Source organism: Fusarium vanettenii, assembly GCF_000151355.1.
Source record: "Fusarium vanettenii 77-13-4 chromosome 4 genomic scaffold NECHAsca_3_chr4_2_0, whole genome shotgun sequence".
NCBI classification, from domain to species: Eukaryota; Fungi; Ascomycota; class Sordariomycetes; order Hypocreales; family Nectriaceae; genus Fusarium; species Fusarium vanettenii.
In genome coordinates, this window is record NW_003315879.1 from 2,787,736 (window position 1) to 2,804,938 (window position 17,203).

Here is a 17,203-nt window from a genome sequence, read left to right on the forward strand (position 1 = left end):
AGATGATCAAGCTCATCAGGTGGGCCATTGATTCGCACGAGATGCGTGTTTTTGATTCTTCGACTCTGTAAGTACCAGTCTCTCGCTTTTGCCTGACACATGTGCTAACCAAGCCAAGGCACATATTATTTGACGCGGCTCTCATTGTGCTCAGCAACGATTATGCCGGCATACATGATGTTCCACATGCTGAATTCTGGATAACTCAGGCGATGGACGCTTTGAAGATGTCAGCAGGTCCACACCGTCATGCCGACAAGTTTGTTGGTATCTTGGAGTCGTTTCGACAGGCGAAGAAGGGAGAGAGATCAGAGGAATGCTGGAAAAAAGATGCCGGATTGGCAGGTAATGGCGAGCTGTACCAGCTGTCTACAGGGAGCTTCGTTCAAAATCGACCTCCTTCTTGCTCACCAGTCAACGATGCTTGGATTTCGCCATGCGAGAGCCGCCGTGGATCGCTGGCAACCATGTATCCCTGGGGAACGCAAAGCAAAGATGGCGGTCTTTTAGGGGGGTGGCCCACGGTCTCATTCACGGAGAACAATACGCCTCAATCCCAGGGCCTGACTGACGGTACAGGGAGCTCACATGGTGAAGATGGCGAGGTTGGTTTCGATTGGCGGTTGTCAAAACAAGGAAGTACTTGAGTGTGACACGGCTGGTCTAGCTTGACAGGGGAGTGTGGCTGGGGATGAGATGGGAGTTGAGTCGCTGAGTGTACCAAAGTCAGATAAGCAGGTTGCCTCGGTATTGTATGATGAGAAAAGGGCAACTGGGTTATTGAATATTTAATAGGCATTGGATTCTAATGTAGCTATATTTCAAGTCACCATCCTTGAATAAGACGTTTCTACCACACGAGAGTAGAACATGTAGCTTGATGGACGCCTAGGCACGGCAGGGGCCACAAAGTGAGGCTGCTGGCTGAGTGACTTGGTGTTTATCAACAAGATGGTTGAACTGGGGTCTGAAGGACAAGGAGCTGATCAAGCCAGACCAGACAGATTTGATGACAGACCAGAAGAGCATGATATGACACTACTCTGGCCCCCAACATGCATGCCTGCATACCTACATCGATAGTCACACCGGAACACCCTTCCGACTCAGATCGGGACAACCACCAACAGATCGGGACCATCACGCCGACCATCCTGTTTCTGGTAGTCGTACGAAGTACGGACTAGAGAGGGAGGGTGATCTCCTGGACTCTAACCCGATCCCGCACTCAGCCCAAACTGCGAGACCCGGTGAGCCGGAAAGGGCCCTCCTGCTTGGCGTTTCTGTACTGCAAATGAGATTGGGGGGAGGAAACGCGGGATATCCTTGAAAATGTTTGCTTGATAGATCATATTTTTTCTTCAGCAAAACTTCGGAAGCAACTTCCGGTGCAGCCTTGACGAATGGAACAGTAGGGCCGGGGGGGAGAGACGCAGTTTGTCATGTATGCAGGAGAAGCAGCATAAATCGACTTTTGCTTCTTACAGTACGGTTGGTCCAAGAGCGGTCTGGGACAGATGTGTGTATATACAAGATATGTACCTCGCCCCCCCTGTTAGACTGCATGATCGGCGGGCGAGGAGAAAAAAAGCAATGTGTTAGTTATGCGGATAACGCCCCGGACGTACAAGACCAAGGCGGAGGCTTATTGTCAGCTGCGTGAACGTACGCCACGTCTCATTTGCCAGATACTAGCTCGGCAGTTGGGAAGTGTTTGTCTCTGAGGAGGGGGGCGTATAGATGAGAAAAGTCTTGAATTGCCATGTCTCTGAAGGGGCGGCTCAAAAAAGTGCTAGCATACAGTGATTCCCCCTCTCACTCATCACCAGCTCTCAGGGCCAAAGCGTTCCCCCTGGGCCACGTGCGCTTGGATTGCTGTGCCCTGGACATCCATGGTGGTAGACACGACATTGTTCCCCCACCAGCTAGGCGGCTCGACGCCGTGCAGTGTAAAAGCGAAGAAGATGAAGAGCGTAGCCAGGGCGAGGCCGAGGTCGAGCGCCGATGAGGTGAGGAAGTTGAGCCTTGTCCACCATCGAAAGTGCCTTTTCTTGATCCAGAACTGGAAGACGAAGCCCACGACGCCCCAGGAGAGGTAGTTAAGGGGCGTGGCCGGGGGGATGGACCCGGCTCCGCCGAATATGAGGGGTGCCATGAGGTAGCGGACGGGGGACCTGGGCCAACGCTTGGCGGCGAGGTAGATGATGATGGGCGTGATGGCGCCGACTATGAAGAAGGCGAAAAGGCCCGAGTAGACTTGGCCGGGGGAGAACATGCGGGCAGGGCCGAGGAGACCCCAGATGATGGAGGCTATGTTATGTTAGACGATGTTTCATAGTTGAAAGTGTCTACTCACCAGCAAAGAAGACGCGGCCGCCAGGGCATGTAAAGTGGTCAGCCTGATGTGGCTCACAGACGTCCTCAATATTGTTCAGAGCCAAGTTCAAGACTATGATCTGGATGAAGCATGAAAAGGTCGTGGCCACGACCTGGGTTAGAAACATTGTTCGAGGCGGGATTTTCATGTAGTGACCGAACTTGAGGTCAGAGACGAAGCGGAGGGATTGAGCCCTGTGACGGTCAGCTACTGTTCAAGGCGCTAGAGAAAGAGAAACCTGCATTGTAATGTATCCATATGTCTTGAAGCTAGAGTTAAAGTTAGCATAGTTCATCCAAGTGACAGATATCTACAAACATCATCAGTGCCAGAGGACGACCCGGCTGGATGTAGCCATAGATGAACTCGGTCAAGACGTTGAGTCCAATCTGAGTGTTTGTAACAGCCTGAATAATGCCAATCGGCAGAGCAAAGCCAAACGAGATGGCAATAGCCAACAGGAACGCCCACCAACTGAGGTTTGTAGGGAACCCGAGAACAGTGTAGAACCCAATGAGAAGCATCTGCACGACTGTTAGCCATGCGTCTTGAGAAAGAACTGAGGGGAACTTGCAACAGCAAAGAGAGACATGTACCACCACGTAGGAGCTTCCTTGTACTTGTTCATGAGCTTCATATGGATATCCGGCTTCTCTTTAGTACTGTTCCTCCACTGCTGCCAGATCTGTTTTCCGTTGTGCAGGTAGGTGTACACGACGAGGGATGATATAGCGGCAAAGGATAGACCGTAGGACATGGCAAATGTGGTGCTTGACTCTGTGAGCTAAAGTTACTCTTGGGTTTGAGTTTGACAAACCTGATGAATAGGGGCGAGTAGCTCTTGTACTCTTCCTCGTCTAGAGTAAACTCGGGCGTTAGAATGCGAGTCGTGTTGTACGGAGCTCCTGTGTTGTCGTATGTGCTCGAGTCACTCATTGGAAGGTATTCAGCATACCACGCTCCGCCGTAGTGAAGAAACGACGAGAGCACGATGAAGAATGTGCCAACTCCGATGAGGGTGTTGGCGATAGCATGCCTATATTTGTTCAGAGGGCATCCTACAGTTAAGCCAAGACAGTTCAACTTACCAAGGCGGAATGAGTGGTGAGCCCACGTAGCCCGCAACCTGCGTCCAGTCAAACGTGATAGGAAGAAGTGACAGACCCGTCTGACCTCCAAACAACTGATTCACGACGGGATTCTGAGGCGCCAGCCAGGTGGCAACAGCAAAGATGCTCAGAAACTGGGCTAGGAAGCCCGGGATGAAGTAGTAGGCAAAGGCACAGCCTGTGACGATGGTGAACCACTTGTAACGGTGCATGGTGCCTCCGATGATGGTGGGATCTGGCGCATCGTTTCTCTCGTACATGGCGTTCATGAGGGTGACGCCTACGAGGTTCTCGGGCCATATCATAGAGGCAGGGTACACTTTGAGGGTCAGCTTTTGAACTCGTCGTTTCTCGAGGTAGACTCACCCAAGAACTTGCGTAGCATGCCTGCAATCCCATATCCCACCGATTGCGTCGAAATAGTCAACAGGAGCTGAAACGTAATGCCAAAATTCTGCTTATAAAAGACAAGCTGGGCCAGGATAATATCCGTAGCATAGGCAACCGAAAAGGAAACACTAGCCATGACGACAATAATGGCATGCTCCTTGATGTTGAACGGCCCCGGGTTGAGCGTCCACCTAACACCAAACGTGGTAAACTCCCTATCCGGGACGAACCTCGCCCACCCGTGGCCCATCGGCCAGGCGATGATCTGGGCGATGAGCGGTCCGACGCCGATAGAGGGCTGGCGGAGGGAGAAGAGGGTGTTCATCGAGGCGCCCAGGACGACGAGGAGCATGCCGATGGTCCAGGCCCTGACTGTGTTGCACGGGAGGTCCTCGTCGTAGTTTCGGACTGCGGCTCTGACTTCTGGGTAAGGAGAGTTTTCCTCTTCATCTTCATCATCGTCCTTGATAAGAGCTGCTTCATCGCCCGAGTCCTCTGAACCCTTTCGTCTCGTCTCATACTCCTCGGGAAGATTGGGATCCATGAGGAGCTCATACTCTGAGCCCTGATCATCGTCGTCATCATTCCGAGCTCCGCTGGCTGCCCATTCATGAAGGCGATGCTTGAGGTTATCGCTTGAGGGATCCTCCGCCTCTAGCGATGTTGACAATCGCCCACTAGGGCCCCCAATGGTCTGTCCGATGGCCTCCGCCGGCATTGCCGAGCCTGGCTTCTGACTACGAGGCATGATGAGACTGTTGAAGCCTCTTGGCCCCCAGATTCACCGATATCAGCTCGAGTTCATCCACCGGAAAGTCCTCGTAGAAAGTCCCGGAGACTATGGGGGTGAGACAGTAAGAGCTGACGTGTAGACGCGTCTCGACTAGGAAGATGCCACGTGCAATAAAGAACAGCACAAAAACGCTATATATCAGATAAATCAATGAATATCCAAGATTGAACGAGATCTTTGTCGAGATTTTTAGTCGTCAAAGAAGTTGTCTCAGTGTAGGAGCAGCAGGTGAAACGTGTTTGCTTCGCGTCTTTTGTGCTCCGTTTTGAGCAGGTGGCGTCTTATTCAGATTTTGGGGGCATGACAATTTAAAAACATATATATCTTGTCAGAAGCCCATATAAAAAAGATGAAATATTTAGATGAATATTGCAGATATAAAAAGATACAAAGAAAGGAACCTTGAATTGATTGTCAATGGCTTATCGTAGATGACGATGCAACGCACCTGCATCATGAACGGGAAGCACAGTGCGCTAAACCAAAGTGGGAAATTTTCGACATGACCCCGGATCTACCTCTTACATCTCAACCTCAACTTCTCATACTTTCCCCTTGTTAAACTCGGAATGGAATCATAATGCGTCGGGTAGTAGTGACTGGCCTCGGCGCCATCACGCCCCTAGGAGTCGGCGTCAGGCGAACTTGGACCCGTCTCTTGGCCGGCGAGTCCGGCATCGTCAGCGTTGCAGACTTGGAGCCTCGGGCGCGGTGGACGGAACTTACGAGTACGGTAGCTGGGATAGTTCCCAGTGGAGAAGGAGAAGGTAAATGGAGGGCTTCAGACTGGGTCAGCATGACAGAACAGCGCCGCATGTCCAAATTTACGCAGTACGCCATTGCTGCCAGCGACATGGCTCTCAAGGACGCTGGGTGGGAGCCAAAAGATGAGCGTGAGCTGGAAGAGACAGGTGTATGTCTCGGAAGCGGTATTGGAAATCTTGAAGATATCTACGAGATGAGTCTGGCCCACGATAAAGGTGTAAGGCTACTTCGAGTTGAGCAAGAGAGAGCCGCTGCTGACTGCTTGTCAGGGATATAAAAAGGTGTCACCACTCTTCGTCCCAAAGATTCTCATCAACATGGCTGCTGGCCATATTGCTATGAAGTACGGATTGCAGGGTCCGAATCATGCTGTCACGACAGCCTGCACAACTGGCGCCCACTCAATCGGAGATGCCTCACGGTTCATCGCCATGGGAGATGCTGATGTCATGATCGCGGGAGGTTCAGAGTCATGCATCCACCCTTTGACTTTTGCTGGCTTCGGAAGAGCAAGGTCTTTATCAACGGCGTATAACGATAATCCGCAGGCAAGTTGTCGGCCGTTTGACGCTGATCGGAATGGGTTCGTCGTCGCTGAAGGTGCTGCTGTATGTGTGCTCGAGGAGCTGGAGCATGCCAAGGCGCGAGGGGCTCGCGTCTACGCAGAGATCAAGGGTTACGGCTGCAGCGGCGATGCGTATCACATGACAGCGCCCCGGGAAGATGGGCGCGGTGCGCTTCTCGCCATGAAAAAGGCTCTGAAGAATGCAGGCATTAAGCCTTCGCAGATCGACTATGTCAACGCTCATGCCACGGCTACCCAAGTTGGCGATATAGCCGAAACTTCAGCCATACGAAGTCTCATGATGGGCGACGAGGGCCACTCCCGCGAGTCAGATATTACTGTTAGCAGCACCAAGGGTGCAGTTGGACACCTGCTTGGCGCTGCTGGAGCCATTGAGGCTCTGTTCTCCATCCTAGCCATCCATGAGGTACGTGAAGCTCTCTAAGAAGCACTGGGGCTTATGATTGACAATTTTTTATAGGGAATTGTGCCTCCGACGCTGAACCTGGAGAAGCCTGATGTTGGAGCCGCCTTCAACTTTGTACCCAAGGAAGCGCAAGAGAAGGATATTGGAGTGGCCATCTCTAATAGCTTTGGATTTGGTGGAACAAACAGCTCATTGGTGTTTTCCAAATTCCAATAATCTCACCTCTGTAAAATGTAAAAATATGTATTTTTATTCATCATGATTCTTACAGGAGCTGTTGATGTTGCTTCCATGGTTGCGGTGGTTGTGGAGGTTATTTGCACAGTGTGCCTCAGTGCCCATAGCACCCAGGGTCCCCCACTGCCGACATTCTCCCGGGCCACTCACATGGCAGACAATTTCTCTGCCATTGAAGAATTGAAGCCGTCATGCACCCGGCCATGACGTGAAGGACCCCGAACACACCCAGCCTTCTCCCTCCTCGACCCGACGCCTCTCAATCTCCCTCCCAGAACATCACTCACAATGAGCTTGACCTGCGAGACCTGTAGGACACAGGCCCGGACCGTCCTCCGGGCTGCAATCCTCGCCGGCGCATCACGGGCTGCCACTGCCCCGAGGACGAATTTTATAACCCCCGCGAGGGCGCCCATGTCGATCCCCGTGAGGCAGTTTAGCAAGACGAGCGAGAGGAGCCTCCTCAAGGGCCTCGGGAGTGCCATGGCTGAGCCTTATCGCGTGTTGGGTGCTACGGAGCAGTTGTTCAAGGCGTCTTCAAAGGCTGCCGACTACCACATCACCGAGAAGGAGCGGAAGAATGATCAGGTGCAGCTTGCGGAGGATGGTGAAGAGATTGGTCACTCTCTGAACCCAGATAGCGTATGGCATCACAGTACGTCTGTCACTTGCTCAATTCATGCTTTAATTGCTAACATCTTTAGCCTTCAAACTCCCTCCTACATTCAGCACCTGGTCCCACGTCACCATGCTTCACCTCTACCTCATCAACGCCCGGATACGCTGCTTCGAGCGCGAGCCCTTCCATAACTGGCAGCACCAGCTGACGGATCATTTCTTTTTCGAGTGCGAGAAGAAGATGCACATCGATCATCACATTACGTCGAGCGCCCTGCGGCAGCGCTACCTCAAGGATATTTTTGTGCAGTGGCGGGGTCTGCTGCTGGCGTATGATGAGGGGTTGATCAAGGGCGATGCCATGCTGGCGAGTGCTGTCTGGAGAAACCTGTTCAAGGGATCTCCCGACGCTGACCCTCGTGCTCTGCTTGCTATCGTGGGCTGGATGCGATCGACGTTGCTACAGTTTGAGGCTGTCAGTGATAACATGCTCGCTACACAACTTCCCCAGATTCTCAACAAGCCCGTCGACGTCTTTTGGACAAGACTGGAGAAGCAGCTAAGCGGACAGCAAGACGACGTCACCCCGACGAGGGAGCCGGTGAAGCATGAGGCAGAGGTTGTGCCGCCAGAGGGAGCGGCCAAGGTCTCTGCGACTTGAGAGGATGATGCTATGTATTATCAGATGTTTATGAACTATGCAAAAAATTAGAACCGGGATGGGTTGTTAAAAAAGGGGTGTATGAATAGGTAGGGCATGGGGAGTGACGGGTTTGTGGCATCTTTGATTGTTGTACCTATGTATATACGAAGATAATGCATGGATGATATCCCATCTCATTTGGATTACTGTCTTTTGACTCTTCTAATCTATCTTTTCCCACATTTGAAACTCATACTTGGTCCCCGCCTCTTCCTCACCATCTTCAGAAATGTCTTCACCAGTCCAACTCGCTAGCTCCTCCCTCGGCTTCTTAACCCAGTCTCCGGACTTTTCGCCCTTTAGCTCAATCGGGAAAAAAGTGTCACAGTCAAAGTCACGCTCGATACTTGTGAGCAACACCCGTCGGGCCTCGGATAGTTCTAGAGCTGCTGCGTAGATCTGCGCACCGCCCATGACGAACACACGTGCGACGTCGGTTCGGGCTCGGGCGTACCGGAGCGCGTGCTCTAGGGATGATACTCGGATGGGCTCTTTGTCGCCGATGATTGGTGTTGGGTCTTCGGGACCTGCTGAGCGGGTGATGATGATGTTGAGACGGTCTTTGAGAGGTCGGAACTTGACGGGGATCGAGTCCCAGGTTTTACGGCCCATGATTACGGCGTTTAGAGAAGCAGGAGGTGACTAAACACTGTCAGTTTCCAGTATCTGATGCGGTGTGAATGGATTGAATCGAGTACCTGGGGCGGAATCCGTGTCGTCACGCGCGCAAAGTATCTCATCTCCTTGCGAAGACCAGTCCAGGGCATCGTCCCGTGAGCGCCGATGCCCATATTTCGCGTCGCGGCGACGATGAGCGTGAGTTCAAGAGGCTGCATTTTTGTTGTTGGTGATGGTGATGGTTGAAGATTTTGGTGGAGTGTCTTGGGTCAAGTTGAGTGAGTGGGTTTGTGTCACTTACAATTGGCTAAGATACAGGCAAATACATGTCACGAAAATTCAGGAATGATTATGCTTGATTTAATGGCGGTTAATTGCTAATTGAAAATAAACTCTCCTTGGAATTCTCGATAATTCTTTCACTCCCATCTAAGTCTCCAATGCGAATACCTGACTTACAGCTTGGATGAAGGTGGTAGCACCTCGACGTCATGGAACGGAATCCCCAGGAATCGATACACATGATTGAACCTATACACAAGTTAGAAAAAGTCTCATTCAGCAGAATCAAGTCCACGAATACGCACCTGTCACTCCCAAAGAACGGCTCCGACTTTCCATCCCTGTTCGTAACCCACAACCAAGGCGCACCAAAAGCACCCTTATCAACAGCCTCAGCCGTCAACTGCTTCACCTTTTCCTTCATACTCTCCCTCCCCGCCATAATCTTCTTGACATCCTCATCCGTGAAAAGCTTCTTTCCCGATCCACCATCAAGTTCATCCGTAGCTTCAGAAAGTGCTGCGATGAGGTTGGCGTCCTCGGCGAGGTTTACATGCGGAGGTAACCATGTCTTGTGAAAGAAGAAGCGAAAGGTTGCGAGAAAGGTAGACTCGGGGTAGTTTTCTTTGATGAATTGTAGAGCGCGTAGTGGTGAGAGGGTCTTTGCGATGGCAAAGATGTCAGGTGGTGAACCTTGGTATGGGATTGAGAGGCGAGCAGCCGCACGGCGACTATCATCCTCGAGATACTTGGCCTTGGCTGGGAGTATCCAAGGAGGCTTGTTTCCTAGAACTTTGTAAGAAGAAGAGGAGGAAAAGATGTAGTGTGTCATACCGGAGAGGTTGTTGATGCCTCCGAGAAAGACGGGGTGGAATCTGAACGAGTTAGTAATTGATAAGAGAGTTACATAGAAATGAAGGTACATACTCTACTTTGACTCCATGGGCAGCAAGCTTGTCAATGTTCTGCCTCAAATCCACATACCCAACATAGCTATAAAAAGACACTACAACCATCAGCAACTCCCCAGATTATCTTATCACAAATACTCACCAATGTCCAGGTAGCAATCAATCTTTCCTCCCATCTTCTGCAGTTGTTTACTGATCCTTCTCTCCTATTTGATAGAAAAGATACGAAGTAGTTGTTGTGATCTTGATTGTTTAAGACGTGATCCTTCCCCCCGTGTTACCCAAAAACGCGGAGCGGACGCGGGGCCCCCGGGTTCCATGTGGGGTGTGGGGATGCCGAGGTTCGGATAGTTTACGTATCCACCACCGAGCCAAGGGGGTGCCGAGCATCACTGTCCGTATCAGTAATCAACCCGTAGATATACTTATATGTGAATTCAAGAGGGAAGAAGTTTCCCGAGGCATCATCCAGATAGTCTGTGAAAACACAATTAACTCGGTAGTCATGACATCTACAAAGCCTGTCGCTCTTGTCGTCGGTGCCTCACGGGGCATCGGCCGTCAGGTCGCCGTTGACCTTGGCCGGAATGGCTATGCTGGTCTGTAACACTCTTTCAAGGATTATACATCTCAACTAACGCACAATCAAGTCGTCGTTGCTGCTAAAACCATCAGCGACCCATCCAAGCCCGCAGGGCCCTTCCCGCCAGACCCCAACTCCTCCGCTTCAACCATCACCACTGTAGCCAGGGAGATCACTGAAGCTGGAGGCCAAGCAACAGCCGTCCAAGTCGATGTTCGCTCCACAGAGAGTGTCGATGCTCTCATATCCAAAACACTCTCGGTAACTCTTCCCCAACCCCCTTACATTCACCACTAACACAAGCAGACATACGGTCGTCTAGACGTCCTCATCTACAACTCAGGCGCCATCTTCTGGGCCCCCGTGGCGTCTACTCCCGTGAAACGCTTCCAGCTCATGCAACGCGTCAACCCAGAAGGACTCTACGCAACAGTCCAAGCTTCTCTTCCTCATCTCCCCTCCACAGGTCGTATAGTAGTCGTCAGCCCTCCAATCTACAGCCGCTTCTTCCGCGGCAAGACGGCATATGCCATGGGCAAGATAGGAATGAGTGTCTTGACAAAAGGGCTTGCCATGGACTTTGAGCGTGAGGGAAAGAAGGACATGGCTATCACGAGCATATGGCCAGCTGTGGTGCGTCAACTTAACTTGTTAAACAGAACCCAGCTAATTATTGTCAGGCCATCGAATCTGCTGCTACTCAACAGTTCACTGTCAAGAACCCAGACGAAGCCAACGACCTGCGCAAGGCAACCATCTTTTCCGATGCCATCCTCGCCATCCTCCAAGCTCCCCCCTCTGTCGTCAATGGTGAACTCCTCCTCGACGAGGACTTTCTCCGTGAGCACGCCGGAGTCACAGACTTTTCCAAGTACAACGTCGTCCCAGGGACCTCACCCCGTCGTATCATGCCCCAAAAGCTGCCAGACCTCACAGTGGCTGAGCAGGCCGATGAAGGGAAGCGATATGATAGCACCAAGTCCAAGTTGTAAACATGCGGAATCTTTAAATGTATTTTATGCATACATGAGGGTAAAGAGATCAGTGTACAGGAAGCAAATAATATGAAAAAAATAAGCTGTGTAGTGTTTGATATCCTCTAAGCCAGACAGACACATCTCTCCTCCATCCCTAGCCAAACGGCTGCAACACCCCAACTCCTAAACATGGTTTCAATCAATCACCCAACTCTTTGCACTGGCTTCCGATTTTTCCTTTACATGATGTATCCCTTAACTTGACATTTCACAACTCCGATCCTTCCCTCAAAAGCTCTGCCGTTGGCTGGGCGGAGCAACTTCCTGCATGCTGTCAATGTCCCGCATGGTGTCGTTGAACACCGACGTGACGAATCCAATGACCCTGCTGCGGTTCCACTCGTGCCTTGTACGCCAAATCTCATCCATGAGCTCACGGTTGATCTGTTCCAGCTGCTCAATGGTGCAGCCGCTCGTCATGTTTGTCACGTTGTGCAGAAACGTTTCCACCTCGTCAGCCGTGAGCGGCTGAGAAGCAGAACCGGACGAGCCTGAGTTGCGGATGGAATGATGATCATCAGAGTTGTGGTCGTTCAGGATGTTCGCCATTCCACCCACGCTGTGAGCCTTAAAGCCAGACGTGCGCTGCGAAGGCGGACTGCCTGACAGAATAGACCCTGGCAAGGGGTTGCCTGTTGCAGCCGCCTGCTGGGCTTGAGAGTGCATCCAGGACTCGTTCTGACCCGTTACCTCAAGAGTGTCTGGGATATCGAGTTCAGTAGTATCATCCTCACCACCACCTCTGTTCTCAGTATGAGTGCCATTAGTCATCTGGGTGCTAAAGTTGGATGACCGATGATCAGAGGGGTCTGATGTCTTAGTTGTCGAGGCCTCATTGATCACTGCTGAAGGCGAAACTCCGGGTGGTAGGGATGTCACGGCTGACTTTTGCGAGATCTGCGTCACTCCCGTGTGTGCCAGACTAAGGTGCTCATGAGATTTAGGCGGAGGTCCCATCTGAGAAGCAGCCTGTGTGTCGTCGTCGACTCCACTCATCTGAACGTCATCACCAGAAGGATGACCTGTGCCATTGCTGAGGGGATGCGAGTCCTGGCCTGAGAAACCGTGGCCATTAGACAGCGGGCTTCTCACTTGGAATCTGGCCATTGTCCGCGATCCAGGCACTGTCTCTCCCAGGGTGACTGGGCCCTGCGAGTCGCTGTCGTTGCCACCCCCGAGATCAGATTGAACACGGTCCACGAGCGATTGCATTGCCTTTCTCTTCCGTTCCTTCTCGGCAGCGTCCTTGGCTCGCTGGACTTGACGTCGGTAAAGCCCTTCCCAGTCAATCTGCGAGGTTTGATTCTCGATACTAGCGACGTCAACCTCGACATTGCTGAGAAGTTCGTTGGCCTTGAGGGTTCGTTCTTTGTCTCCGATGTTCTTGGCGTCCCTCGCGAGTGCCTTAATGTCGAAAAGGAAATCCTTTGGCCGAGTGTAAAATCCGTTGGAGAGACGTTCCTCGATGGTTGTTGTTTCGAGATTGTAGTAACATTTGCCAGTCGCAGTGTCTCTCAGAACGTCATTACCATGCTTGTCCTTGACAATCTCAAAGGGTCGCGTCTGGGCGCCCTCAACGTCAGGCCGCACATAGTTGGGATCCGACTCGAGAAACAGGTACTCAATCTGAGCTGGTGGGATGACAGGCTGCCTGAACTTTTTGTACTTCCTGTTGATCTGGTCCATGATGGGCTGCAGCTGGATCTTCAGGGCGTTGAGAAGCTGGTGATCCTTCTTCTGCGCCGCCTTCATTTCAGCCTTGGTGGGAGGAGGAGGCTGAACCGGGGGAGCAACAGGGAGTTCCTCAAGTACTCGCTTTTTACGATTGGCAGGATCGGGGAACTCGGCTGGCTTCTTCTTGACATAGTTGACGGTCAAACTAAAGTACTCCATTCGAGCCATCTGTCCAAGGTTAGAATACATAATCAAAACAGCCAATCAGTTCACTTACCGCATCAGGCTTTGAGATCTTCATCTGGTTCTTCTTGGAGAATCCGAAAAAGTCCCGGAAGAGTTCAGCGGGGAGTTCGTCCTTATCGCCCTCTGCCGTAGCAAGAAGAAGAACCGGGTCAGTAGGAGGGATAGATCGCAGCATGGTCTTGAATGTTGTGAGAGCAATGGTGCCCTGCAGCGCGAGATACCAGGCCTCGATGTTGGGGATGTAGATGACGCTGGGCTTGTGTCGTCTAATTTCCGTAAAGAGTCCGACAATGACTTGCTCCATAGCCTGTTGCATGTTAGAATCACATCTTTACCAAATGACAGTATCACTTACCCTTCCATCACCCAATATGCTGGGGAGGTCAAAGTTCTGCACATGAACACCTTCGAAGTAGTGCAAGATGGCGGAGGAAAGGTAAGTCTGACCCATTCCATGCTGTCCATGAATGATGAAGCGGGGACGGAATACTCGAGATCGCTCAAACTCCTGGTGCATCGCCTCTCGACCAAAACCGTGATCGTCATCTTCAAACTGCTCATACATGGCCTCCTCCAGTGCTGTCATCTTTTTCTTACGAGGTAGCAGTCCGTCCAGGGCGCGTTTAGCCTCCGCCAATTGCTTGCGCAACAGCGGATCTATCGACTTAGGAAGAGGTCGGGCGCCCGAGGTTGCTGATCGCTCAGACGAGGGAATCAGTTTCTTGATAGACAGCATAAAGTCTGTTGCGTGGACGCTAATCTTCTCAGGGCTGACCACCAGCTTCTCTTTGGAAGAGTAGATCTGAGGATATGTCCGTTGAATGGAGTTGAGAGCAGCTTCTGTGCAAAGGGCTCGCAAGTCAGCACCACCGTAGCCTTTGGTGTTCTCAGCCAGGGAGTCCTTGAATTGCTCTGACAGGCCCCAGTCCGCAGTGTGGATGTTGAGGATCGACTTTCGTGCTTCAACATCCGGCAAGGGGAAGTAGAACTCTCGATCGAAACGGCCTGGTCGGCGGAGGGCAGGATCAATGTTGTCGGGGCGGTTGGTGGCACCGATGACAATGACTTGACCACGACCGTCCATTCCATCCATCAGAGCCAGGAGTGTTGAGACAATTGAGGCGTGGATCTGCTCCTGCTTGCTGGATCGGACAGGCGCTAGACCATCGATTTCATCAAAGAAGATGATACTGGGTTGGGTTCTCCTTGCCTCCTCAAAGAGCAACCGGAGTTGCTTCTCGGCTTCACCAACCCACTTGCTCAGGGCATCGGCACCCTTGCGCATATAAAACGAAATCTTTCGGCCGCCGGAGCCCACCGAGTTGGCCAAGGCTCGGGCAAGCAATGTTTTACCAGTTCCTGGTGGACCGTGGAACAGTACACCTCTTGGCGGAGTGACGTGGAATCTGGTAAAGAGTTCAGGATAGAGTAGGGGAAGTTGGACCATCTCCTTCAGCTGGTCGATATGGCCTTGCAGACCACCAACCTTGCTAAAGTCAACATTCATATCAACTCCAAGAGGGTCAGCATCAGCAAGGGCTTTGCGGTCCTTGATCTTGCCAACATTGGGAGTTGCTCCAACCCCATCAATGTTGAGACCGGGTACGCCAGGAAGCAGGCCGCCGGCAGGGCCCGCAGATGTCGGAGTCATGCCAATATTGCCAGCGACGACGCTAGAACGATGCATCATCTCATCGTCACTGCTATCCGAGTCGACACCGCCAGCTGCGCCTGTGCCCCAAGGCCCATTAAGGAGTGAACCACCGCCGCCGCCGCCTCCGAAGGGACCAAATGTAGTGTTGAGGTTACGCTCCCAGCCCTGGCTAGCTCCACCACGCCCTCGTCGTGCGCGCGACGGCGCGGGTGCGGCTTCGGCCTCTTCCTCCTCAATGTTAACCGAGGTCAGGGGAGGCATGTAGTAGTTGACGCGGGCTCTGGATCTCCGGGTGTTCTCCTGGTAGACGATAGGCGACTCCTTCCTTGGGCGCCGGCGCGAACGAGAGTCCTGTCGCAGCTCGCGCGCCTCCTCGTTGAGTTCGTCAAGATCAAACTCGGGCTCTTCATCAGCAGAATCACCGCCTTGACGCGCAGCTCTAGCAGGTCGTGCTCGTCGGCCTCGAGGGGCTGGGCTGTCCACGTCATCCTCGTCGTGGGCCTTCTCGGAGCCAGAAGCGGCCGCATCTTCCGAATCATCGCCAGGTTCAAAGTCGCTGCTGACCTCATGAGACTTCTTGCTGGACTTTCGGGTCAGACGACGTGACTTTCTGGGCCCGGTATCAGATTCGACTTCCTCCGGTTGTGCTGAGGCATTTGCGCGAGAGCCTCGGGTTCTGCGAGTGATAGGTACATCGTCCTCGTCGTCATCTTCCTCCACTGTTTGCACAGGAGCATCTTCTCCGGGGGCATCCTCTTCGACGACATCGGTTTGGACAACATCCTGCATTTCTTCATCCTTGTCCTCCTTCTTCTGGATCTCCTCAGGATCTTGGGAGAGTTCATCAGGTTGATCGGCGTCATTGATTTCTCGAGAGCTGGTCTCTTGAGTAGCTTCCGGAATCGTCTCGGGGGCGTTCTTAGGCGTCTTCATGGCCCGTGAAGCCCTTGTGTTCCGAGCAAATGTTTCCGGGCTTCGACTCCGTGAGTCTCGCGAAGGAACAGCGTGCTTGCCCGAGTTGGAGAGTTCCAGGAACTCCTCTGCCTCTTCCGTGTGGGCTCTAGTTGACCGGCGTGTAACAGTGGGCAGTTGACCCTTCTGCACTCTGAGCTTCACGACTCTGCTCCTGGTTGGTCTTGCAGGTTCCTCCTCGGGCTCCTTTTCGACTTCCTTTACATCTTCGGCCTCGGCATCGACATCGGCATCGGCATCAACATCGACATCATCCTTGGCTTCATCAGGCTTGTCAGTATCGTCGCCTGTCTCGGCTGCCTCCTCGCTGCTTTCTCTGTAGCTCTGATGCTTTACAGCAGCTTTCCGGGCACGTCGACCGGCGGCGTTTACGGGGGCATCCTCGTCTTCTTCATCTTCGTCATCTTCGAGAAAGTCATCCTCCTGACTATCGGAGAGTTCGTCGTCATCGTCATCGATGTCGGATCCCCGATAGCGATTCCCACGTCGGCGACTCGGCTTTCCACTCCTGGAGCGACCGATCTTCTTTGAACTCTTTCGAGGAGGTCCAGCGACGGAGGGGTCAAAGTTCTCGTCGTCAGAGTCGGACTTGTTGGGATCAAAGTCCTCGAGGACTCTCTTGCGCTTGGGGACCATCGTAAGTGATGCTAGTATCGATTCTTTGCTTGTGTGTGGCGGTTCGGACGTCCAGCAATGACACGGACGATGGGTCTTGTCGAGCTTTGCTGGGTCTAAAGACAAGCAGGGAGGTCAGCAAAGGGATCATTCACCATGACGGCAGTCATCGCTGATGATGAGAATGCATCGATGCGCATCGAATCATCGCGTTTGTATTGACCAGTTGGTTGCGCAAACTCACTGTTTACATGAGCGGAGAGTGCACGATATCAGGTTGAGGCGTGCATGGGGTGGTCGTAGTCGAGCTTGTGGCTTACAGCGCGCGCGTCGGGATCAGCGCAAAGCATCAAAGGGGGCAATCGATCGGGATGCGCTGGATCTGTATCCAGAGCAAAAGTGAATAGTCGTATATAAGGCGCTGGTGATGTATTTGGGGAAACGGGCGAACACGAATAAGAAAAGAAAAGAACAGGTGACTGCGTGGGATGAAGCAGTTTTGCGCGTCTTGGTTCACGGGCGATAGGCGTCGAAGTCTGAGGTCTGGCGAGTTGCGGCCTCACGTGCATTTTGGCGCGAAAGAAAACAAGGTGGCCCGAGCGTTTTTCCAGGCAACTGGCCCGCTTC

General features: G+C 52.5%; 6 protein-coding genes across 6 annotated transcripts; 3 read left to right on the forward strand and 3 right to left on the reverse strand.

Annotated features, from left to right (window-relative positions):
* Positions 1–1,822: 1,822 nt before the first annotated feature.
* Positions 1,823–4,420, reverse strand: NECHADRAFT_38996 (uncharacterized protein; the record flags this gene model as incomplete). Its single annotated transcript, XM_003052267.1, has 7 exons — positions 1,823–2,310; positions 2,357–2,584; positions 2,682–2,901; positions 2,955–3,147; positions 3,195–3,413; positions 3,466–3,805; positions 3,853–4,420. The coding sequence occupies 7 exons, from the start codon at positions 4,418–4,420 to the stop codon at positions 1,823–1,825; spliced, it is 2,256 nt and encodes a 751-aa protein (XP_003052313.1).
* Positions 4,421–5,249: 829 nt separating this feature from the next.
* Positions 5,250–6,642, forward strand: NECHADRAFT_38302 (uncharacterized protein; the record flags this gene model as incomplete). Its single annotated transcript, XM_003051813.1, has 3 exons — positions 5,250–5,651; positions 5,704–6,426; positions 6,481–6,642. 3 exons carry the CDS (start codon positions 5,250–5,252, stop codon positions 6,640–6,642), a joined length of 1,287 nt encoding a protein of 428 aa, XP_003051859.1.
* A 248-nt stretch (positions 6,643–6,890) lies between these two features.
* NECHADRAFT_100206 (uncharacterized protein) lies at positions 6,891–8,129 on the forward strand. The gene is made up of 2 exons (XM_003051814.1): positions 6,891–7,318; positions 7,368–8,129. The coding sequence occupies exons 1-2, from the start codon at positions 6,952–6,954 to the stop codon at positions 7,940–7,942; spliced, it is 942 nt and encodes a 313-aa protein (XP_003051860.1). The 5' UTR covers positions 6,891–6,951; the 3' UTR covers positions 7,943–8,129.
* A 17-nt stretch (positions 8,130–8,146) lies between these two features.
* Positions 8,147–8,820, reverse strand: NECHADRAFT_92925 (uncharacterized protein; the record flags this gene model as incomplete). Its single annotated transcript, XM_003052268.1, has 2 exons — positions 8,147–8,626; positions 8,683–8,820. 2 exons carry the CDS (start codon positions 8,818–8,820, stop codon positions 8,147–8,149), a joined length of 618 nt encoding a protein of 205 aa, XP_003052314.1.
* A 1,480-nt stretch (positions 8,821–10,300) lies between these two features.
* NECHADRAFT_38643 (uncharacterized protein) lies at positions 10,301–11,370 on the forward strand (the record flags this gene model as incomplete). The annotated part of the gene is made up of 4 exons (XM_003051815.1): positions 10,301–10,394; positions 10,446–10,639; positions 10,685–11,011; positions 11,059–11,370. The coding sequence occupies 4 exons, from the start codon at positions 10,301–10,303 to the stop codon at positions 11,368–11,370; spliced, it is 927 nt and encodes a 308-aa protein (XP_003051861.1).
* A 91-nt stretch (positions 11,371–11,461) lies between these two features.
* Positions 11,462–16,597, reverse strand: BRAT2101 (uncharacterized protein; the record flags this gene model as incomplete). The annotated part of the gene is made up of 3 exons (XM_003052269.1): positions 11,462–13,317; positions 13,367–13,642; positions 13,691–16,597. 3 exons carry the CDS (start codon positions 16,595–16,597, stop codon positions 11,644–11,646), a joined length of 4,857 nt encoding a protein of 1,618 aa, XP_003052315.1. The 3' UTR covers positions 11,462–11,643.
* Between the last annotated feature and the right edge of the window lie 606 nt (positions 16,598–17,203).

What these genes read in the sequence shown, in the direction of transcription:
- NECHADRAFT_100206 (XM_003051814.1), top strand. Translation starts at nt 6,952, where the DNA reads ATGAGCTTGACCTGCGAGACCTGTAGGACACAGGCCCGGACCGTCCTC. An exon ending in AGATAGCGTATGGCATCACA is followed by an intron (nt 7,319 to 7,367) that starts GTACGTCTGTCA and finishes TAACATCTTTAG; the next exon opens with CCTTCAAACTCCCTCCTACA.